Raw genomic sequence first — 24,780 nt, 5'->3', positions numbered from 1 at the left:
TTAATTGGTCTTATGAGAGCAGCCCTCTCTAGTCACTAGCAGAAAATAAATGTGTTTTATAAGAACAGCTAGAATAGCACTTTCTGCTTTTTGCCTTCTATTAAACACATTAATGGCATATTCAAAGGCTCCAAACTTTTCCACAATTCTACAGAGTAAACCTCTGTACTCCCACCTTATGACAAACAGCTCTGCAAAATACATGAGTAGCTAGTAATAAAGCTGTAGTAGCTGTAACTGATAAAGAAGGCAACTGTACTGTGTTATTACTGTTTCTTACACAACCTATAAAATAACTTTCAGTGATTGGCAAAACACAATACATTATGAAAATTAAGTAACACAAAATCAAGTAACGTGGCAGAATATTTTTGTGGATTGGTTGACCTCAAAAGAAAGCTGAAGCAGAATTAGGCTTTAGTTTGCCAAAACTATCAAGATGGGTGTTTTGGAGACATTTAATCTCCACTATATGCCACATCACAGAAACTATAGGGATTTTCAGTCAGCACAACAACACATGGCAACTATAAAATTACCAATAAAAAGAAGGCAGTAAACGGGAAATGCCTAGTCTAGAAGAAAGGTGGATACATATCATTAAGCTATCTTTAGCAAGGAACAAGAGATGTGAAGTAGAACCAAATCACTTCTTTGGTTTCTAGAACCACGGTTAACCATATGGGAAACATATATTATAAACGATAGCTTACATGTGTGCAACAGTTGCTGAAATAATAAGAGATTAAATAATCCTTTTCTTCTGGACATAAAAAAAGTGAATCTAAAATCTAGTAAATTAAATATTTATCTTCGCAGTTTACGTGTCTTGAAAAAGCCACAACAAAAGTGTGTTTTCAAAGATACAGCATATAAAAAAAATGGTAAGTTTATATTTAATAATAATTCCTACTCAATTTGATGTGTTATCCATTTGCCTAGACAAGACAGAAATTTGATTATAATTGCAAAATTTGATGAAAAAATTAAGTAAAAACGTAATTAACCTTAGTAAGGCTTACTGCTCTCCAGATACTGCAGCTTCATTTCTAATACCAGCTATGCCAAGAATTCCAAGCACAGTAATTAGCGAAAAGCATAGTGGATAAGTAAATGGGAATTGACACAAGGTCAGGCTTGGTCTACATTATAGACTTATTTCACTATAACTATGGCGCTCAGGGGTATGGAAAATCCACACCTCTGAGCAACACAGTTATATCGCCCAAACTCCTGTTGAGACAGCTTCTCCCGTCAACATAGCTACTGCCTCTCAAGCAGCTGGGGTACCAATGAGATAAGCTCTTCCATTGGCATAGGGAGCATCTTCACTAAGCGCTACAGCAGCACCGCTGCACCAGTGCCGATGTAACACTGTATGTGTAGACGAGCCCTCAGACTTAAGGCTGTCTGTGAAACCTTTAGTTATCATTATTTATAAGTTGCCAGACTTTGAAACATTTCTGTTATATTTTTTCAAAACGTTAACTTCAGTTTAGTTCCCAGCTTTCCAATATTTGGGTTTGTTTTTTTTGTGTTTTATAATCACAACTTTACTTTTTTAAAGAGATCCTGACAACTTCAAAAAAAAAAAAAACTGTCTGAAAATGTCACACTTACTAATGTCAGGCAAGATTCAAGAGCCTATTCGTATACACACACACACACACACACACACACACACAGTGTCCCAGGAAACTGAGTGAAACTAGTCATGGCCCCAATCCAGCAAACACTTGAACACATACACGTGTTTAACTTTAAGTACACAAGTAACCCCACTCATGTCAATGTGTTTAAGCACATGCTTAAGTCTTTCTAGGACTGGGTCTCATATGTGTTTGCAGGACCACAACCTAACATTATTATAATTGAAAGCTATAGGAAAAACATTGTTTAATTTTGTGCATCTTGACTCTGCTTTGTATGTAGTCAATTCCACTATTTACTCTGCATAACCAATACAATCTTGTTTTCTTGCCTATGCAGGTCGTGTGGGGAGAGAAAAATATTTTAAATACATTTACGTGGTAAAAGGAAAGGCTGTAAAATCACAAAACTTGGCAAGAAGACTAAAGGACACCAAGTACCCGAAGCTATTTTTATCTCAAATTTAAACCAGACTAGATTTCAAATGGATGGTGTTTCTTTATGTAATACATAGGTATCTACAACCCTTGTGGTCTATTAACTATAACTTTTATTGGAAATTTCCTTATATTTTTATATATGCATCAAGGAAAAATAGAGCTGCCACTCCTACATATAACTCTTGATAACTCTGATACCATCACAGAATTAGCATATTTTGGTTTCATGCCTGGTAGCACTCCAAGTTCAGGCATGGTCATCACACACTTTTTACACTGGGAGGGAGGGACCTCACAGGATGCTGTGAGTCTCCTCAGATATTTCCTCCCACAGAGCTCCTTCCTATAGCTCTTAACACAGGATGGGGTAATGTGGCAATGGGATATATCTTCTACAGCCTGAATTTGCTCTGTACCGTGCAACTTTCATGAAAGCTGTGCACTTGCTGTGGCTATAGGTGATATTCTTGTAGCTCTTCCATTCTGATCTCAGGATTTGCTGCTCAGAAATTTGTAAATGAGTTTTCTATTCTTTTGCTGTGCTGACACTTGGAAAAAGTCAGGTGTCACCATAGAACAATTTCCACCCCTCTATTCCCTGATATTAAAACAGAGAACTCTCTGGGATCCTTCAAATTAAGAAAGGCAATAAAACCAAAGCCTTCTACGGCATGTTTCTGTGCAAGTAGGAACCCTGATCCTGCAACTGTATCCATGCAGACAGATCCCTCCGACAAGTGCCAATGGGTTCTGTCTACATTTGATTTGATTCAAAGCCCATCAAAGTCAACAGAGTCTTTCCAGGATTGGTGTCTGTGCTCCTTTTGCAAGAACTGGGCCTGTGTTTGTATTTTTGCCATTTTATTTACAAATTCTCACATTGATATTTATAGTTTAACAAATCTAACTAAAAGAGGAAAAGTCTGCTCATTGCTAAGACATTTTCCAAGTTTCAGTTTGTATAGCCAACTTACAAAGCATTCAGCTCCCAGTTCCTAACGTACGTAATGAAAGATACTTGATCTTAGCTACAATAAACTGCTTCATACATACAAAAATCAAGGTCAAATGGCTCATATTATAAACATTACAGGACCAAAAATATTATATCACCAAGTTACACTTTCCAAAACTGAAACTCGTGTCAATATATTGATTGAGTTTTTGATCAAATTCCAATTCCAGTGTAGTCACAACTTATAAGATTTTCTCTGGACTCTAATAAAAGCCATGTACAACAGCAGTGCTCATGACTTGGAACTTGGACAGAGAAATTTTAAATGATATATGGTACCCTGGTGTTCACCAAGCAGCCAAACAGGTGTGGGCCTTATGAACACACTAAGAATTTTGGCTTCCTTTTTGATAGGTATTTAAAATTTCTAAATCATCTTTTCCATTTTGCATTAACTGCTCTGAACATTGCAAAACATTTTTTTAAATCCCCAACCATTGCTAGAACAGCTTATTATAAAAATTTTACTACTTGTCTATGTCCCACGGTTGCCAACATCTAAATTTTTCCCAAGAAATTATTGGCCAAATAAACTCAAGGTCAGAAATGCAGCAAGGGCCCAGACACGAAAGCAGTGGTGTTTATTCTCGTGAACTTGATGTTCTTTTTTATAATGATATGTTTATCGAAAACAGAATTCATTTGCACAAACTGATGAGCTGTTCCACACACACAGACAGTCTAATTAATGCTAGAGGAAATATTCGTATCACATTCTGGCCCTCAATCATTATCAGGTCAAACCTAATACATGACTCAATTATGGAGTTCCTGTGAATCCTGAGTAAAAGGCTGGATATAGCATAGCTATGTTTGCCCAGGAGCAGATATGAGGCTGAACTGGGACTCAGAGGGGCACAATTTTGTCCTTTGCTCCATGGGGGAGTTTAAAGCATGCCAGCCCATTACATGACACAAGTTACTTCCCCCTGTGCACTAGCTCTGCTACCTTAGCTGGCTGAGACCAGGCTCCATCCACTCATTACCCAATCTGCCATACCCTTCAGCTCCTGGAGGAACAAACCAGTCTCAGGTTGGCCAAGCTGGGATTTCCAGGTCTCTCCATATATTCGCCCTCCTAAGCATATAGTTGAATCTGCTACTTTAAGTCTGGCCAAGATGCAGTTTGGGTACTTTTCTCTAACTCGGTATATAAATATCTTATATGGCATATGTCCAGAGTCAATCATTAACAGAACAAAGGAAGCAAGAGTTTAGCTGAAAGAGGATGTTACGGATCTTCAAGTAGATGAAGCAAGGTAAGGGAATGTCAGCAAATGTAATGTCATGCATGCAGGGAAAGCCAATGAGACTGTATGTTATTTTCGTGTTGAAATGTATTTTGGCTCTAATACAGAGTGAAAAGAACCCCAGAGTTAATTATTTGAACATAGGGACTCTGTGTTGACCAAAACCAAAGTAAAAGTAAAAAGAATAATTTTGAATGCAGAAACAGGGGTATCGTTTACAAGGAAGGAAAGACACTTCTTCTCTGCAAAGCACTTGTGAGGTCACATTTAGTCTTGTGCTTAGTCCTAGGCGTTGCGCCAAAAGACAGACACACACATTCTGGAGATGGTGCAAAGGAGAGCACAAAGAGGTTCTGAAAGGAAAGGCTTTGAACATTGAACAGGCCTCAAATTAGTATGTGCAGTGCAGGCCAAGTCCATAGCTGGTGTCAATTTGCATAGCTCCATTAATGTCAATGAAACTGGACTGATTTACATCTGAGGACCTGGCTCCCAGTATTTAAATAGCTTACAAAACTACACAGGGCCGACCTTTTCAGAATTCAGGGAGATAATCATGGCCCAAGGGCAACATTGGATATTAAATGTGAACTGGGTATTTAAACACATGTTCTCCAAAGAACCTATTTTGCAGGGAATTTTTCACTCACCTGTGTTCTGAGGTTTAAGGAAGGAGATGACTAAGTTCCCTTTCATTACTGCTACCTTGTCCTTCTTCCCATGCCACTCACATTTTCGTCTCACCCACCTGGGTGGCATGGGAAGACACCTTATGTCTTGTTTTTTAGACTGTAAGTACCTTGGGACAGGAACTGTCATTTATTATGTGTTGGTACAGCACCCAACCTGAACCTGCTGCCTGAACCTGGTGCACTGTCTACACTGGCACTTTACAGAGCTGGAACTTGCTGTGCTCGGGGGGAGGGGGGGTGTTTTTTCACACCCCAGAGCGATAAAATTGAAATGATGTAAAGTGCAGTGCAGATAAGCCCTCCGTTTCAAACAGCATGTGACACCTGGACCATGTTTCCAAACTGCACTCTCCGCATGAAGATCAAAGCAACAGTCAAAGGCCATACGAACCAGCATACGGTCAGAAATGGAGGAATGTGTTCCATATGTCAACAATAAACGCTGAAGTGAATTTTGATTCTGTTGTTGTTTAAATGACTAGACACAGAATGCAAAACATTCCTGATCCGCTCCTTAATGGCTCTAAAGGGGCTACATCACAAAAATCCTTTCATGAAAATGCATTAAGAGGATATCACAATTGTTTGTCACTTTACTTAAGCAAACCACTTTTGAAATAAGATTTAAATATACAATCTTTTCCCCACACTATTGGTTAGATTAAATGAGGGTACAGTTTCAGGGACTCCCTTTGCAAAATGAATGTTCAGCTGTACTTAAAAGTACAGCATGTGCCTAGTGTAAGAGCACTGAATAATATATGTGCTTACATGCAAGTACAATGAAGCAGCAGCAAGTTATAGATGAAGATCAACTATTTGGACCTGACTCAGCTCTTATTGACAATGGTGTAAATCAGAAGTAACTCCTCTGAAGTATGAATAAGTGTAAAACTGATGTAAAAGGAGAATCCGACCCCTAGTCTGGATCTAATAAAGGCTCTCCTTTCTGCTATTGTTACTGCAGAAACAACCTTAGAGAGAGATTCACTTTTGATGCAAACTAGGATCCTTCCAACCCATTTCAGCTCTGTGGTCAGGCTACAAAGGGTTTGGGGGGGGGGGGAGGGAAAGAAGGGGAAGAGCAGGGGTGGCCAACCTGAGCCTGAGAAGGAGCCAGATTTACCAACGTACATTGCCAAAGAGCCACAGTAATACGTAAGCAGCCTCCCATCAGCTCCCCTCCCCTGCTCCCAGCGCCTCCCACCCACCAACACCTCCCCCTCCTTCCTGATCAGCTGTTTCATGGCGTGCAGGAGGCTCTGAGGGGGAGAAGTCAGGGCATGGCAGGCTCAGGGGAGGGGGGGAGAAAGGGTGGAGTGGAAGCAGGGCCTGTGGCAGAGCCAGGGGTTGAGCAGTGAGCACCCCCCCAGCACATTGGATAGTTGGCACCTGTAGCTCCAGCCCCAGAGTCGGTGCCTGTACAAGGAGCCACATATTAACTTCTAAAGAGCCACATGTGGCTCCGGAGCCATAGGTTGGCCACCCCTGGTATAAACAGTCTCTTTCAGCACTGACATTCTGTTGCACACAAGAGCACAGTTTCAATAGCAACTGTATTACTTAATGACAGGTTTCAGAGTGATAGCCGTGTTAGTCTGTATGAGCAAAAACAACAAGGAGTCCTTGTGGCACCTTAGAGACTAACAAATGTTTTGGGGCATAAGCTTTTGTGGCCTAAAACCCACTTCATCAGATGCTGGGTTTTAGCCTAAGGAAGTTTATGCCCAAATAAATGTATTAGTCTCTAAGGTGCCACAGGACTCCTCATTGTATTTGTACTGCTTAAAGTCTTTTACCTTATCATACACCATCTGTAAGCAAAGAGGTATTTATTTTCAGTGTACTAAACTCAGACAAATATTGGATAGATACTCCCTCTGCCCTCAAAACAAAAACAAACCAAATCACATATCCATCACACTGCTACTACACCATACACCTCTACCCCAATATAACGCTGTCCTCAGGAGCCAAAAAAACCTTACCGTGTTATAGGTGAAACCGCATTATATCAAACTTGCTGTGATCCGCCGGAGTGAGCAGCCCCGCCCCCCTGGAGCACTGCTTTACCGCATTATATCCGAATTCCTGTTATATCAGGTCATGTTATATCGGGGTAGAGGTGTATTAAGTTATTTTAAATCAATTTGTTTCCTAAGCAAATGTCCTAATCTTACCACCTCTAGGAGGTGAGGCAACAATTCAGTCTCCATGCCAGTCAGGTCCTGATCCAAAGCCCACTGAAAAAAAAAAATCAATGGAAAGTCTCCCATGACTTTAATAGGCTTTCGATAGGGCCTTATTCCTCTGCAGAGACTGCCAATAAAGGTGGTAATGATCTCACTGGTTTTGTGATGTGCCTTCAGAGTAAGACTGAGACCACCAAACTCATTTCACATAGTGAAATACTGATTCTCTACAGTTGGAGGGATAAGAATTACAGAATGCATCACTACTGCATCATAGCCATGTTTGTCAGGCTGATAACATTGCACAGAAGCCCGTGAGCTGCTACGTTGTTGGTTGTGTTTTTGTGATAAGCTACATACTCAGAATTCAGCCTCCCAATTGTTCATTATAAAAAAAAAAGTTCTCCCAGTAAAATCAAAAGCTGCCAATTTTAACAACATATGGAGGATAGGTCCATTGATGGCTATTAGCCAGGATGGGTGGCGATGATGTCCCTAGCCTGTTTGCCAGAAGCTGGGAAAGGGAGACAGGGGATGGATCACTTGATGATTCCCTGTTTTGTTCATTCCCTCTGGGGCACCTGGCACCGGCCACTGTCGGAAGACAGGATACTGGGCTAGATGGACCTTTGGTCTGACCCAGTAGGGCCATTCTTATGTTGTTAGTAGGATCCTGTCTAAAATTAGTTTATAAACTCTCTAGGCAGGAACTGTATCTTCCTAGGTGTATGCACAGAGCCTAGCACAAAGAAGTCCCAATTTGGCTGCAATTTTTAAGCAGTCCACTAATTCTCATGTTCAAAGATATGACCAATATGAAATTTCCAATGTTCTTTGCTTAGACTTGAATATTTACTCAGCCATTCCAAACTCTTGGTCAGTCAATAACTTTGGTTTGTTTTATACAAGCACTTTTAGAGGCTATTTTTAAATGTTGGATTACTTTGCTCCACAACATATGTGGGTTACTGACTCACAGACCTATCAGGGATGCTTTCCATTTCCAGGCGAGACACCCTAGCTAGGTTCCCATTTCCATTCTTATTATCTGGGTCAGGAGACACAAAGAATGCTGCAAAAAGATCATGTTTAGGTCCTAGAGAAGGAACTACCTTCTCTCACTCAACAATGATCCTCAGAACAATACATTTTGTAGAATACCAATACCAGTCCAATTCTCCTCATCCTGAAAGACTACGGCTGCAACCCAGAGCCTGAAGGGATGTTAAAAATAATAGCATGTTTGGGGGCAATCCTCAGACCACCACCACCATGGGACATGGAAGATCTTTGGAGGAAAAAGGAGGTGGGTATTTAGCTGTACAAATCCACCAGTTCATTTCACAATGATTATATCAAAAGCTGGTTGCAATTTTTTCATCTAAACATTTTTAGATGAAAAATGGATGTACCACCAAACCAAAACTTTTCACAGAAAAAGTTTGTTTTTTCTTGAAGTTTTCCAGTGAAAAGCCAGAAATTGATTTTCTTTAGGTAACAATGTATGGTGTTCCGTTCTTAAAAGAGTTGGGTTGCTTTACGTTGAAAAATTTTGAGTTTTTATTTCAGCTTTTGATAAAACCAGAAAAGTTACCTGAGAAATTTGTGGGAAAAAAGTAATTGACATTTTTGACCAGCTCTCCTCACAGCTTTGTATATAATCTCTTATTCGTTTATTAAATGTGAACAAATTGCTAGATAGATTTGCAACAAAATTATGATGAGAGCATTGAGAACTATAAACATAGAATCTTCGATGAGTGGATTCAGGGAAAGTTGCAAGATTTAAGGATTTTCATCTACATGACTTTCCTCAAAATACGGAGGAACAGTAAATATTCATCCCCTCCCCCCCCGTACTAATCTTGGTAAGCATTTAGTTTTATTTTTTAATTAATATAAAAGACAAATCAATGCATTTAGCAACACCTTTTGTTAGTGATATCAAATGCAGTCTGTATTTAATATTGTACCGCTAAAGAGGACTGTTCCAAATCAGAAATTCAATTCAGATAGAAATATGGCGCATTTTTCTTGCTTACTTATGTGATTGAGAGAGAGAGACACAGTAGTGAGGTAATATATTTTTACTGAACCAACAAATGGTTACCTCACCTACCCTGTCTCCTATGCTGGGATCAACCTGGTTGATGCAATGACAACACTACAAATAACGTGTTATTAATAGATGTTTCTAGCTAGTAGAGTCCTAACTGCACACATAATCAAGTAATATTCAAAAAAATCTGTCCCAAATAAAGTTAACAATTAAATTATCTCAAAGATAACATATCTTACATATTAAAGAAGTGGTTGCATTTTCTCAGTCCAGATTTACACTAGGCATACTTTCCTGGTATAGCTATGCAATATACATTTCTGTCCACTGTTAATGAGCTAGGGCTTTTTAGGCACTCAGATAGTACAGCGATGCATGCAGTATACAAAACCTAGAATAGACTTGAATAGTACTGGCAAGGTGCCCCTAGCATGGATGAAGCTTATACTAGCAAAATGTGATTTTGCTAGCATAGCTTATTCCAGTGCCCTACCCTTAATTACCAAGTGAAATAAATTATACCAGTATAACTCTACACCAGGGGCTTTTGCCTGCATAGCTATATTGGCCAGGGATCATCCTTATGTTAACATAGCTATGCTGGCAAAAGTTTGTACTGGAGGCCTGGAATTCCTCATTCAATGATCAGAGCCCAATTGTGCTACACACCATATGCTAGAAGATGGTTCCTGCCCCAAGGAGCTCATAATCTACATATCAGACAGGATGCAACAGGTGGGCAAAACAGGTAAGTGGAGGCTGGCTGGGTTGGAAGGATGAGGAAGCAATAAAAAACAAAATTTTGCAGAAAATCAGAAGTCAAGTTCTCAACCTGCCTAGCCAATCCCAGATGGGAGCAATTTGTAAATATCATAGTATAGGCAGTTTTAAGGAAAGATTTAAAAGATGGTAGGTGGGTGTGGGTGTGTACACAGCCATTCCATTTTGAAAGAGACTAACAGTCACTGGAACAGACTACTGGACCAAGTAATCACACTACATTTGGTCCATCTGCTTATCATTTGTATTGCTGTAACTCCAACAGACCCAGTTAACATCAGGAGTCCATTGTGCTAAGCACTGTACAAACACATAGTAAGACACAGTCCCCGCCCCAAGGAGTTTATGATTTAAGTTAAGACAAAGTGACAAGTATGCATGATCAACAACAGAAGACAAACTAAGGTGTGAACATGTGATAATCAATGTCAGTTACACGTGCAACACAGGTGGGAATCCTTTTAAAGTCGTGTGGCTTTTTGTATAGGGTGACGATCTGCCTCTTACAACTACTAAAGAGAAAATCAACCAAGCAGTTTTCCTCACGTATAGCCACTAGTAACTGAGTGCGAGAGGCACAAAAGGATACCAGCCAATAAAGGAGAGAGATAAGATAATGTAAAGGGACGTTAAAAATAAGACTTCATAAGAATTCTAATATTTTTGCTTGACATTGCTCAAAAGAACAACTTCCTGTTCAGTTTTTCGAGCTACCCATAGGTTATGAGTCTAACTGATCACCATATACAGGGTCAGGAAAGAACCCCCCCCCCAGGTCAATGCCCCCACTGCAATGACCCTCCTCAGCAGTGCATAGGTGCGGGTCACTTGCCAGGACCAGTCATGTCCTTGCCATTGTGGGGGCCTTGAATACCAGGCATCGGGGTCCATCCTGCTCCCTGCCTAGGGCACAGGGCAGGCTGGCCTGGGGCAGGCTGTGCTACTTCGGTCTCACTCCGGATGCTGAGGTTACCTGCCACACACAGGCGCTCAGACTAGAGGAGCTGGTGGCTCCCTTCTGGCCTTGAACTCTAGACAAAGGGTGGGAATTTCAAAAGCAGCGGAGCCATTTCAGGGCTCCAGACCCCAGATGGGTTTGAAAATCCCACCCCACAACAGGCCCCGAGTCTCCTCCCAGCCGGCGCAGCGCAACCAAGAGCGGCCCCACGGGCTCCAGGCCACTGAGAGGAGCCGGCCCCGGCCCCGGCGCCGGGCGGGGGGGGACCCCTCAGGCCAAGGGGCAGCGCTGGGGACCATGGCTCGGCTCAGCTCGGCCCAGCCCCCACGCGTGTCCGCGCCGCCCTTACCTGGCTCGGCCTCCTGCCCGCAGCCCGGCGCTGTCCGCCTCGCCGGGCGGGGAGGGAGGGAGGAGCCGGGGCTTTGTGCGGCCGCGCCGGCCGGGCTCCCGCGCCTCACTCCCGAGGGCCGGCCGGCCGGCGAACCCCCTGGGGCAGGGCGCCTGCGCCGAGCCCCTCAGCTGCCCCCCGGGAGGGCGGGGCAGAAGGGCCCGGCGGGGGCAGGGGCCGGGCTTCGCTGCGGCCATTTGCCGCCCCGCCTGCTACGGGGAGCTGGGCAGCCTCGGGGGAGGGATGGTCCTGGCGGGGAGCAGCGCAGGAGGGACGGGGGGGAGTCGAGGGGTAGAGATTGGGGGCGGGGAGCAGGGCAGGAGGACAGAGGTTGGGGGGCAGTGGTGGGGGCGGGGAGGAGTTGAGGGGTAGAGATTGGGGGCGGGGAGCAGGGTAGGAGGACAGGTTGGGGGGCAGTGGTGGGGGCGGGAAGGGACGGGGGGGAGTTGAGGGGTAGAGATTGGGGGCGGGGAGCAGGGTAGGAGGACAGGTTGGGGGGCAGTGGTGGGGGCGGGAAGGGACGGGGGGGAGTTGAGGGGTAGAGATTGGGGGCGGGGAACAGGGCAGTGGTAGGGACCGGGGTGTTGGGTAGAGATTGGGGGCGGGGAGCAGCGCAGGAGGGCAGAGGTTGGGGGGCAGTGGTGGGGGCGGGGAGGGACGGGGGGGAGTTGAGGGGTAGAGTTGGGGGCGGGGAGGAGGGCAGAGGTTGGGGGGCAGTGGTGGGGGCGGGGAGGAACGGGGGGAGTTGAGGGGTAGAGTTGGGGGCGGGTAGCAGGGTAGGAGGACAGGTTGGGGGGCAGTGGTGGGGGCGGGAAGGGACGGGGGGGGAGTTGAGGGGTAGAGATTGGGGGGGGAGCAGGGCAGTGATAGGGACCGGGGTGTTGGGTAGAGATTAGGGGCGGGGAGGAGTTGAGGGTAGGGTGATCAGACAGCAAGTGTGAAAAATCAGGGAGGGTTATGGGGTAGGGATTGGGGGCAGGAAGCAGCAGGGCAGTGGTGGGGGCAGGGAGGGACTGGGGGGATTTGAGAGGTAGGGAATGGGGGGAGCAGCGCACGAGGGCAGAGATTGGGGGCAGGGAGGGACTGGGGGAGTTGGAGGAACAGAGGCAGTTAGGGCTGTGCAGCAGCAGGAAAGTTGAGGGGCAAGAGTAGCTGGTTTGGGAGGTGTGGCTGGAGCCATGAGGAAGTTGGGGGGCTGGAATCGGGAGAGGCTGGGGTAGTGGGGGGAGCAGGAATAATGAGGACCCCTTAAAGGACCAGCCCCATTTTCCTTCAGCACCTGGCTCTCCCCTGAGCTGTAGGGGAGAACACTGCTATGGAGGAAAATGGGACAAAGGGAAATGGGAGAGTCTCACCTGGTGCCTGGAAGAGAGTGGGTAGAGAATGGACCTGGAGCTGGACAACCAAAGGGCAGGAGGAGGAAGAGGATGTGAATCCTGCTAAACACTAACATAGGAAGCTAGTGAGCTGCATACTTAAAGAGCTACATTCCAAAAGCATCTGTTGAATCCCTTTGCTCCAAATGCATGCCTGTTTAGCTGTTTGTGCGCTTGAAACCCCAGCTTTGTGTGGGCAGAGGGACACAGATCATAGTGCTTTGTGCTATAAGCACTTTGCATCCAAGGTCTCCCAATGCCTTGTACACAGTAACTGACTAAATCTCCTGTGTCTCAGAGGCAGGAGAGGGTTAATGTAAAAAATGCAATAAAACCCAGCAAGTCCAGACTTGCTGAGGAGTGCGTGTAACTTCATGACAATGTCGGATTGGGTGTCTTAACACACTTCTTTCACTGATATGGGTTAGGAACAAACTTCCCCTGGGGCAAATTATTCCACAACTGCCTGCTGCAGGGTTTTTTGGACCTTCATCCAAAACCGATACCACTGGCTTCCAGTGGAGACAGGATACTGGACTGATTACCCATCTGAGACTGTATGGCAATTACCATGTTCCCTCCCGCACCTTTTTGGTCTGCCTAATTTTTCCAGACCCAGTCTCGTTGACTTCAGCTAACGCAATAGAGACATTGAAAGCGACCTACAGCATCCAATGCAATTTGAATATAAGGATTGTGTAGTTCAGACAAGGTGTGTTCCTTAGTTCATTCCAAGATCCACATGTGCAATATTTCACAAATACATCAGACTTATTGCATTTTACTTCATTAATAAAAGTTTAAGAACAAACCCTTCCCTGCGGTTTGGCTTTTGCTTTCTCCATAAATAGGGCACTCTTAAGAGAGCCATGTTGAGGTATTAGTGCAACCAAACACCATGTTGTTGTTTACATTTCAAACACTGGTAGGGCTTGATTCAAGCCAAAGCCCCTGGCATTGAAAAATCCATAGAAGGAGGTTGTGGTGGCACAAAGTATCTTCAGTTCCCTCACATATACTGGGTGCAAAGGGTCACAAGAATCCAGGGATGCTCCAAAAGGGCATTGATACCCAGGGAGGCAGATGTGGCCAGAATAGTCTTTGGGAGGCACAAGAACATCCATACTGCGTCAGACCAAAGGTCCATCCAGCCCAGTATCCTGTCTTCTGAGGGAATGAACAGAATAGGGAATCATCAAGTACATGTAAGCAGCTTCTGCTAATAGAGCTCCAATGTATCCCCAGCTGTAAATTACAGCTAACTCCTAATGCTGTGATGTAAAGTTTTTATTGGAATGTCTGCATTATTCACACGGGGTGTAGCAAAGTAGGTTCTGTAGGCCATCCTAAATAAGCACCAATAAAGCCTTTATATTTCACTCAACCAGCATCAGACTGGAAATAAGATATCATTTTTAAATGCTGAGTGTAACTACCCATTGGAACAATTTACCAAGGACAGTGGTGATTCTCAATCACTGACAATTTTAAAATCAAGACTGGATGCTTTTCTTGAAGATCTGCTCTAGGAACTATTTTGGGGAAGTTCTCTGGCCTGTGCTATACAGGAGGTGAGACTAGATGATCACAATGGTCTTGGAATCTATTAGTCTATTCTGTGCACGCTACCCCGTTACTTTGTTTCAGAAATGTTTTAAGGAGTTTATAAACAGAAATATTAATATGACTTACTTTTCTATTCCTCATCTCTGAAGCCAGGTGCTTTAGTTGGACTGGGCTGGCTTGGACTACATGCCCCAGCAGGAAGCAGGAAGATATTAGGTCAGGTTGTGAAATGCCTGCTTATTCCCCACTGGGGCAAGGGAGCAGGGAGAGACAGGGAACCGTAGGCCATGCTATATTGTTAAAAGCAAACCCCGCTCTCCCCGAGACTCGTGATTTGACATTTTAATTTATGGAACCAATAGGTTTATACAGAGGGTGACACTTCATAACACCAAAGCATTTCACACATTTCTGCATGTGCTGGCATTGGAATATAACTTTACCCAGTTGCTTTGCTAGCCAAAAAAACTCCTATTACTTTTTAAATAATTTACATTCCCCCCTTTCTTTTATGGAGCTAACTAGCAGGTGCCTTGGTGGAGTGAGGAACAAAGTCACTGTGGACAGCTACATGAAGTGAACGTTGAGATCAAGCAGGCTACTTAATACTTGCTTGTTGACTGCAACTGATTCTATTATTTCAGAATCCATCAGGAAGCTACAGTTTAGAAGACAATTTTGGGCCAGATCCCCAGATGGATACACCTTTCTACTCCCCAGAACCTCAGGGATGCTCTAACTTGCCCTGGTGGACGATTGCTCCCAAGATGTTACACTTGAATAACAAACAAACCATTTTATGGAGCTTAATAACTTAAGGATATGTAGCAGCATTACTCGTATGTGCTGCACCAATAGTTGCACTGCTTATATTAACTAGGTATCATAGGGTGATGAAATTCACCCTAGGGTACTTTAGAAACTAGCTGAAGCAGTCTCGGAATCATTAGCAACTATCTCTGAGAACATCTGGAGGATGGGTGAGGTCCCAAAAGACTGGGGAAGGGCTAATATAATACCTACTTATCTTTAAAAAGGGGAACAAAGAGAACCCGGGGATTTACAAATCAGCCTAACTTTGATACCCAGAAAAACACTAGAATAAATTGTTAAAATAATTTGTAAAAGGATGATAGGCTGGTAAGTAATAAATAACATGGATTTGTCAAGAACAAATCATGCCAAACCAACTTCATTTCCGTCTTTGACAGGATTACTGTTTTAGTGGATGAGGGGAAGCAGCAGATGTGATACATCTTGATTTTAGTAAGTCTTTTGCCCCACATACTCATATGGTAACTAAGAAATGTGGTCTAGATTAAATTACTATAAAATAGGTGCACAACGGATTGGAAATCCATACTAGGGATGTAAATACCATTTAAAAAGTTAATCATTTAAATGATTAAAAATGTCATTTAAACGGTTAACCACTTAAGTGGCTGGGGCCACCGTAGCTGGGGCTGGACCTGCTCTGGGCCAGGTGGCACAGCCCACTGCTCCGGCCAGCGCAGGGCGGCGGGGGTCAGCCAGCCGGCCGGCCCAGAATTAACAGTTGAAGCAGGTTAACCAGTAAGACTAATACTTACCGGTTAAGCTTCTACATCCATAATTATCAATGGTTCTGCCTTCTGCTTAGTAACACTTACATCTCCAGTCTTTGTTAATAAACCTATTTTTGTTTTACTACAAAAAACTAGCTCAGTGCTGTGTATTGAAGCAAAGTGTAAGGCTCCAAGCTAGATGAACAGGCTGGTGTGTACAGTGTCTCTTCAGAAGCAGGGACCTTAATTCCTGTAAGAGTCACAGTGGGAAGGACTGGACACGGCAAAAAGACATCTCTGGGGAACTGGGATTCACTGATAGTTACATGCAAGCCAAGGTTAACACTGGCAGATGCTTGAGGCATTTGCTAGTAAGGCACACAGCTTAGCAGCAGCAAAGCTCTCACTTGCTGAGGCAGAGGGGTAGCACCGTGGCTTACAGCTCTGGATGTCCTGAGCAGAACATCACCATATCCCATGAAAATATGGCGTGGCAAGGCAGCCAGGTAAGCACAGAAACTCTCCTATATCATTTAACTGCTGGCTGCCAATGAAAGCCTGGGCTGAAAAGTGGTTTCTAGGGAGGAGAGGAAGGATGGGCTTATGGCTGAGGGCCTGGGCTGAGAATCAGAGATCTTGGGTCAATTCCCAGTTCTGACACAGGCTGCCTGTATGACTTTGAGCAACTAAGTGTGCCTCAGTTCCTTGTCTGTAATGGGGAATGGCCTCCAGGGGATATTGGATCTGTCGTTTCTGTGCAGTGATGTCTGTTGTGTGAGTAGAGGAGCACAGAAGTCTATTATTGCTGTAGACAGTTGGGGCTGTCTGTAGCATATTTGGCAGTGCATTGTAAGGCAGAGATAAGTGCAGCTGAGGTTCCAGAAGGGCTCCTTGCGAAAAAGGTCAAGAGGTGGTAACACTAAGGTGGTTTTGCAGAGTAGGGGAATAATGGGTCAATGATAGGTCATGCATAACCTGCCCTAGGTACAACTTAGTGAGGACATGCTCTGACAGTTGCACCTCTTACCCCCACATGCTGAGTTTCTGCAGTGCTCCATACCCTCTGGGAGGACAGAGCGCTATGAGGTGCATCAGGAATGGGCTGGGACATCACTTATTCACATTCATAACATTTTTGGGCACTGAATTTCCCTGGTTTTCTGAGGAAGTGTTAGAAGTGAGAGGAGCATGATTGGGAAGCACCTGTGTGTGTGAGGGGGGGAGATATAAAGAAGCCCCCTGGGAATACCTCACTGCCACACAAATATCAACTCTGCCCTCATCCTGGCTCTCCATGCCCCCAGCACCATGAGGAGGAAGGAAGATGGTAACTGATGGGCTGGGAGGAGCACATTATCAGCTGGAGGCAGTGATGGGGGTGAGGGAAGGGAGCCTGAGACTCTGCGCTCCACTTCCACGGCTAGTGTGCAAAGGGATGCACACCCCTCAGCAGCACAGTGGGACAAGAGAGGTGTGAAATTGCCTATTGATCTTATTTGGACGTTCTCAAATGAATCAGAAAACCACATGGAAGTGAATACAGCTCCGGAGGCATGAACAGATCCATCTGTCTCATGTCTCCTCTGCCTCTACCCCCCTATTAAGGAATACCAGTTTTCAAAATAATCTCACTATCCAGGTGGGTTTTGGATCAATTTAAATATTAAAATCAGGTCTTTATTGAGGGAGGTGTATCCGTGGGCTTGTCTCCATGAGGGAGCTATTCCAGAATAACATAGTGTGTGAATTTAAAACACAATAGCTATTCCTGAATAACTGTCTATGTGGACACTTATTCCACAATAAGAGTGTCTAAAGGGGGAACGATTGCAAAGTTGCTATTCCACTCAATTACTCCATGGAGACAAGCCCTGAAGAGCCTTAACCAAAATGACATCAATTTGCACCCACTAACTCCGTGGCACAGCAATATTATTGTGGGGCAATAGTGTTACCACTGTTCAGGCTACACCAGAGTTTCCATATTAAGAGGGGTGAAAAAAGCATACAGATGGTCTGTCTGTTGGATTAGAGTAGGATTTACAGATGTTTATTGTTTATGCACTACCTGATTTTTCAATAGGATTTGTGAGGCGGGGGGATATAATTGGAGATTTGCTATGACTGTTTCAAAAAGGGACATGTGACTGAATGTTTTCTGATGTCTGATGTTTCCTTTGGACCCCTCCTTCCAAGAAACTACAGCACTGAGGGTTGCGAGTCATAGATGTAATCCCTTAGTTTGTGTAGTTTGGATGAATTATTGTAGAGAGCTCAAATTTGTTTTGTTTGTTTTTCATTCTAAAACAAAGCGACTGGTTTGTCTGACAACATATCCCGGTGCTGCCTTTTAGGGTATGTCAACACTGGTAACTTCAAAGCGCTGCCACGGGAATGCTCCCACGCCAGCGTTTTGAAGTGCGAGTGTGGTCACATGCGAGTGCTGGGAGAGAGCTCTCCCAGTGCTCCTGGTAATCCACCTCCATGAGAGGATTAGCTCTGAGCACCGGGAGGGTGGCTCCCAGCACTCGGAGCCTGTCTACACTAAAACTTTAAAGTGCTCAGACTTGCTATGCTCGGGGGGTGATTTTTCACACCCTGATCCAGCAAGTTAGAGCACTATAAAATGTAAAGTATCAGAGGGGTAGCCGTGTTTGCTGCTTTTACAGATCCAGACTAAGAGTCCTGTGGCACCTTATAGACTAACAGATGTATTGGAGCATGAGCATCTGACAAAGTGGGTATTCACCAACGAAAGCTCATGCTCCAATACCTCTGTTAGTCTATAAGGTGCCACAGGACGCTTTGCTGCTTATAAAATGTAAGTGTAGACAAGCTCTTAGCCAATGTCAACCATGTACCAGTCCTTAGAATAGGGTTCTCTATTGGGAGTGCATTCCTGATGCTCAGCAGTCACTATGAACATGCTGCTATTGATGAAAACTGCAGTTTCTTGCTTTTCTTTGATCACATTCAGTGCCATTGTTCAGGCAATGGGTGAGGAGCATGCAGCGTGATTGCATTACACTAAAGCTAACTAAAGTCTTTCATCTTCCTTATATTTAATTAATTCTATTTTCCCTTATAATACTTATGAAGTATTCAGAGACTCCTCTGGGGATAACAAGCCTGATACATATCAATTTCTTTGTTAAACTGACAAACTCATAACTTTGCAGCGTCCAGCTGGCGTAACTGGACACTGCAAGATGGTGGTTCCTAAGGTTGTGTCTGGGACCAGAGATATTAGTTAGTGTCATTCAGTCCAAATTACAGCTTACTTGCCAGAGGCTGTGCATGAGCAGCCCAGGAGTGGGGGTTCTCACAGCAGAGCAGGGTAAGGCTGGCTCCCAGAGTCAAGGATTGGAGTGACCTATCAGATCACCGGTCCAGATAACACCAGAGGGGAATGTCGCACCCCCTACAAAAGGACCCTGGCCTGCCACAGTCCTCCTGGCGCTCAAACCCAGGCTTCTTCCCCTGAGGTAAGAGCAGTATGGCAACTCTCCTCCCTAGTCATCCCCCAGCTGCTGGACTTTTCTCTTGAATCCAGTATGCCAGGACAGGTGTAGCAGAGTAGGATCACTGGCCCCAGACCTCTTGGCCCTGAACACAGACTGCTCTGTTACAGGGGGGCTGTATGTATCTCAGAAACCCTTATTTAAACAATTTCAAACTTGGACCACTAACCCCATCTCAGACCCTCACTAAGCACAGCAATTTTCAAGACAGAGTATGCCAGGATTTAGAGTGCTTAGAAAAGAGTTAAACAGAAAGCTAGTCCCAGATTCTCAATGGTATTTACGCACCTGACTCCCAAGCCTTAGTCTCAACCTTAAGTATCATGACGGAGTAGCACCATTATATTATCATACATCTTCACACCAGGGATCTCATTCAGCCTCTGTGCCTCCATCCCCAAACCACATGCTGGCCCTTCCAGTCATCAGGAGTCAGGACAGTCTTAACTTGCAGAATGCTAATGAATTTGAGCCTTGCTTTCATCTTTAAAACTTTATGAAACAAAAGAAAAGAAAGGAAAATGGCCATGTTTCAGGTTGTGCGATCGGCCCATAAGCTATTCCATTAAAGGCAAATGAGAGTGATTTAAACCTCCAGTTAAAAGGGGAAAACAATACACAGCCTGTTCATTTAAAGGAAAACAAATCCCTAGAGCAACATTTAACTAATTATCTGTCACCTTGACATATACCTCTTAACACAAATTGCTTTTTAACTGAACCTAACAAAAATGTGTTAATCAGATTCACATTTAATTAGTGTAGCTAACATTTGTTCACTGCTCTCCAGGACTTCTATTACTATGCTCTTCTGGTGTTGTGTGTGTGTGATGCTAAATGTGTTATTTTCAAGGTGACAAAAGAGTTTAAATTACTCTGTTGGTGCTCTCTTAAATATGGGCTTGCCTTGTGTGCAGCTGGGGATATAGTCTCTGAAAACCAGATCAACTCTTTTAAATACAAAAATAATTTCTTGTTGCTGGGGTGAAAGAAATAGGAAGAGGACTGTGTGTTGGTGTAAATCAACATAGCTTCATGAAGCAGGCAGTGGACTAGCACTTCCAGGACTGGGTCACTGGAATTTTTACTATATGGCTACACTGGGTTAGTTCACTGTATTCATATGGTAGCTTCAGCAAGCCTTTGAACAAGTCCCGCACCAAAGGCTCTTATGCAAGGTAAGCAGTCATGGAATAGGAGGGAAGGTTCTGCTATGAATCAGTAATTGGTTAAAAGGCCGGAAATGAAGGGTAGGAATAAATGGTTAGTTTTCACAATGGAGAGAGGAGTAAATAGCAGTGTCCCCCCCAGGATCCACATTGGGACGTGTGCTGTGCAACATATTCATAAATTATCTGGAAAAAAAAAGGAGTAAACAGTGGGGTGGCAAAATCTGAAGATGATACAAAACTACACAAGATAGTGAAGTCCAAAGCTGCCCATGAAGAGTTACAAAGGGATCTCACAAAACCGTGTTACTGGGCAACAAAATGGCAGATGAAATCCAGTGTCGATAAGTGCAAAGTAACACACATTGGAAAACATAATCCCAACAATACACACAAAACAATGGGGTCTGAATTAGCTGTTACCATGCAGGAAAGATCTTGGAGTCATCGTGGATAGTTCCCTGAAAATATCTGCTCAATGTGCACCAGCAGTCAAAAAAAGCTAACAATGTTAGGAACCATGAGGAAAGGGAAAAATAAGACAGAAAATATAATACCACTATATAAATCCATGGTATGCCCCCACCTTTAATACTGCATGCAGTTCTGTCTCCCCATCTCAGAAAAGATATATTAGAATTGGAAAAGGTGCAGAGAATGGGAACAAAAATGATTAGCTTCCATACAAGGAGATTAAAAAGATTGGAACTGTTCAGTTCAGAAAAGAAGACAGCTAAGGCATGGATATGATAGACGTCCATAAAAATCACAAATGGTGTGGAGAAAGTGAACAGAAATTGGAGCAATCCAATTAAATTTAATAGACAGCAAATTTAAAAACAAACATAAGGAAGGACTTTTTCACACAATGCACAGTCAGCCTGTGGAACGCGTTGCCAGGGGATGTTGTGAAGGCCAAAAAGTACAACTGGGTTCAACAGAGAATTAGATAAGTTCATGGAGGATAGGTCCATCCATGGCTATTAGCCAAGATGGTTAGGGATGCAACCCCATGCTCTGGATGTCCCTAAACCTCTGACTGCCAGAAGCTGGGACTGGACAACAGGGGATGGATCACTTGAAATTACCCTGTTCTGTTCATGTCCTCTTAAGCATTTGGCATAGGCCACTGTCACAGACAGGATATCGGGCTAGGTGGGCCATGAGTCTGACCCAATATGGCCATTCTAATGTTTTAGTTTAATAACAGGGTTGTTAGGAAACAAGCAGGAAGGCAACACTATGGATCCACATAAAGCACCTCAGGGTAAACTTGTCAGGAGGTTAAGCAACAATACCTGAGCTATTAGCTGTGAAGCTACTACTTGGAGACTCCAGCCAAAGCTATACAGCTGTTTTGCCAAGCCTGGGAACAAACAGAGCAAAAAGGACCATAAACAGTTTAAAAACTCTGTCTGTGTCCAGAGGTGTGGCAGTTGTCAGGCACTGTCCATGAGGAACACTCACACTGGCTTGGTTTCCTGAAGTCATTGGACCTTCCTAAAGTTCTAGAGGAATGGTAAGCTTTGGGTAAGTAGAGGTGAGTGTAGACCAGTGGTGGGAAACCTGCGGCCCGTCAGGTGATCTGCTGGCAGGCCGCAAGACAGTTTGTTCACACTGACCGTCCGCAGGCACGGCCGCTCGGGGCGGGGGCAGCTAAAGAAAAGCTCTCTACTCCCTGTATTAACCATTGCTCATAGCTCTTTAAAGGAAGACTTGCATGCTCTGAACCCAGTCAAACCTGCTGACAAATCACTGTTGGCACACACGGGTCAGTACCCCAGGGGCCAGTCTGTGAATGGGAGAATCATGGGATTACATCCCAGAGAAGGAAAGGCTGGAGACCTAAATGAAGAGACCTCAGAGAGTACATATAGCTAATCCTGTAGCCGTGATATCCCACCACCAGGCTGTGTGCGTGTAACACATGCTGTAACATGGTAAGAGAGCACTGAGGAATAAAGGCTTGAACAGAGTGACACTCACCATCCAGTGTGCCTCCTCATGGCCAGGCGTGGTGCAAAAGGCTCTCCTCTGGCACACGCTGTCAACCGCCACACCTCTTCTTGTGAGTCAGCTGTCAGGAGGAGTTTCACATCACCTTCCTTGGGGCCAGTTGAGGCGCCCAGGCCTGCCTTTTTTCTGAGTCCCAGACTCCTTCCTGTCTCTGGGGATATCTTTCTACCTTGGCCTGCCTCTAGGCCCCTTTCTGGGCTCTGCAGCATTCTTCCTGGCTTCTTGTACCCAGGGATGTCTCCCAGAGCAGCGACTCTCAAACTTTAGCAATCCCAGGACCCCCATTTTGATTTAAAAATTTACAGGGACTCCCAACAGCTGTTCCCTGGCATGCAGGAGGCACTCGGAGGGAGGAAGAGGAGTTGATCAGCTGGGCCTGTGTACCCAGGGTCCACAGACCCCAGTTTGAGAAACACTGTCCTAGAGTTTTCTCCCTGGAGGTCCACTTCCTGCTTTTTTATCAAGGCTTACCACAGAGACTTGCTCACGCCATCCTTGGCCTTTGGCCAGAGTTCCCATTTCAGGAAAGGACCCTTAAGGCTCTGTGTTCCTCCCTTTATGAAGAAGACCCAGCAGGGTCTGATAACAAATTGATTTGCCACACTCTCCCGGTGACACCATGCTAGTTGAGGCCTCAGGCTCTTGTTAGCCCTTCTGCGGCCAGTGTGGGGTAATCTGTCACACAGGGGTCTCCAGAGTCATTCCCTTTCATGATGCTCTGTATTGGTGTTAACCTCCCAGCCATGCCATGCACTGAACTCCCAGAGAAGCAGATAGGCATGCCACACACAAACCAGGCGCAAGATTGGGTCCTATCCTTGTTTGTGCAGTAATGTGCCTACGTGTCGGTAGACAGGAAAGAAATGAGAGTAACTGTGTTAAGCACTCTTATGCTCTTTTTTTATTAGCAACTGAACTGTGGACATTTCCCCAGGTGCTTTCATGTTATAACAACAAAGGGCTGTGCCTGTTGCTGTGAGAGGGGCTCCTCCACAACTGTGCTTCACCTTCCCTGCAAAGTTATCAGCACCCTGCTGGGGAGGGTGCTTGGGATCTGCTCAGGAGGAGGCAGCACAGAGACCACATCTTACCTCAGCTTGTGAAAACGAGCCTCAATGGACCTCAGGTGATCTGCTGACTGGGGTGGGGGCAAGCCCAGGTCCCTGGCGTAAACCTGTGTAGGAAATTCCCTATGAAGGTGATGCCCTCCTAAAACCTAGGCAAATGTTGGTGTCATTCATCAGCAAGGCTGAGCCAAAAGATATCCAGTTCCTGCCCTTTTATCAAGGCTCACCACAGGGCTCTCTCCACCACTATCTTCTCCATGACCCTCCTGGCCTTTGGCCAGAGATCCCACCACAGAAGAGGATTCCAAGACACACTCTCCCCACGCCTCCCAGCTCCTCATCATTGCACTGAGCTCCTCCCCTTACAAAGAAGGCCCAGCTGCATTTAATTACGCCAAATGAGAGGATGCAACTGGAGTGAAAGTCCAGGACTGTACCCCTAAGCCTTGTCTACACTGGCAGCGGCATGCAGGGTACGTGTAGCTACATACCACAGTGAAAAGTAGGCTGTGTCCACACTGCGGTGTGTAGCTACATGCAGCAGCGAAAGGTTCCAGTGGGACGCTACGCGGCTGAAAATAGCAGCGTAGATGGGTGAGGCACTGCTTAGATGTGTCGAGAGCTGTGTAGGATACACACCTTAGGGTTCTGGTGTGTTTGTGCTCAATTTGCTTAAGCAGTGCGAGGGACATGTGCAGTGTATGTATTCTACATGCTAACGTTGGCATGGCCCAAGTGTGAGAAAATATAGCTCTCGCGCATCCAGTTCAGTGTCACTCCACTGACCTCAGTGGAGCCATGCTGATTTATAGCAGCTGAAGATCTGGCCCTTAATCTTCTGCCAATTATTTATGATATAAAACAGCCCAGGTAATGGTTATATCCAGGGTAATAACACAGCTAAAATAGTGCCAGATTCTTATTGCCTTATTCAAGCTAAACGGCACCTTACTCTACATGTAGCCATGTTGATTTCAATGGGATTATTCAAGTAGTGCTACTCACCATGAGTATGGGTGCCAAAATGTGGCCCATAATACATACATTTTTCAGTTGTCATCCAAGGATACAAGACGGTAATTACCACATTGAGCTTT

At 44.6% G+C, this 24,780-nt stretch overlaps 1 protein-coding gene across 4 annotated transcripts in view; it reads right to left on the bottom strand.

Annotated features, from left to right (window-relative positions):
• Window positions 1-22,607, bottom strand: part of RIN2 (Ras and Rab interactor 2) — a 131,348-nt gene extending 108,741 nt beyond the window's left edge. Inside the window, exons 1-2 of one of the 4 annotated variants that reach the window (XM_030558113.1) lie at window positions 11,386-11,425; window positions 7,231-7,290 (exon numbers count right to left, since the gene is read on the bottom strand). In XM_030558113.1, coding sequence (XP_030413973.1) covers window positions 7,231-7,263 — 33 coding nt within the window. In that variant the 5' untranslated portion in view covers window positions 7,264-7,290; window positions 11,386-11,425. Of the gene's footprint in view, window positions 1-7,230; window positions 7,291-11,385; window positions 11,456-22,586 lie in introns of those variants that run through there. The other 3 variants (XM_030558114.1, XM_030558115.1, XM_030558112.1) reach the window with 3 other exon arrangements.
• Window positions 22,608-24,780: the final 2,173 nt, after the last annotated feature.

Source organism: Gopherus evgoodei, chromosome 3 (assembly GCF_007399415.2).
Source record: "Gopherus evgoodei ecotype Sinaloan lineage chromosome 3, rGopEvg1_v1.p, whole genome shotgun sequence".
Taxonomy (NCBI): Eukaryota; Metazoa; Chordata; order Testudines; family Testudinidae; genus Gopherus; species Gopherus evgoodei.
The sequence above is the reverse complement of the archived record's forward strand: the minus strand, read 5'-3'. Positions and strand labels throughout refer to the sequence as shown.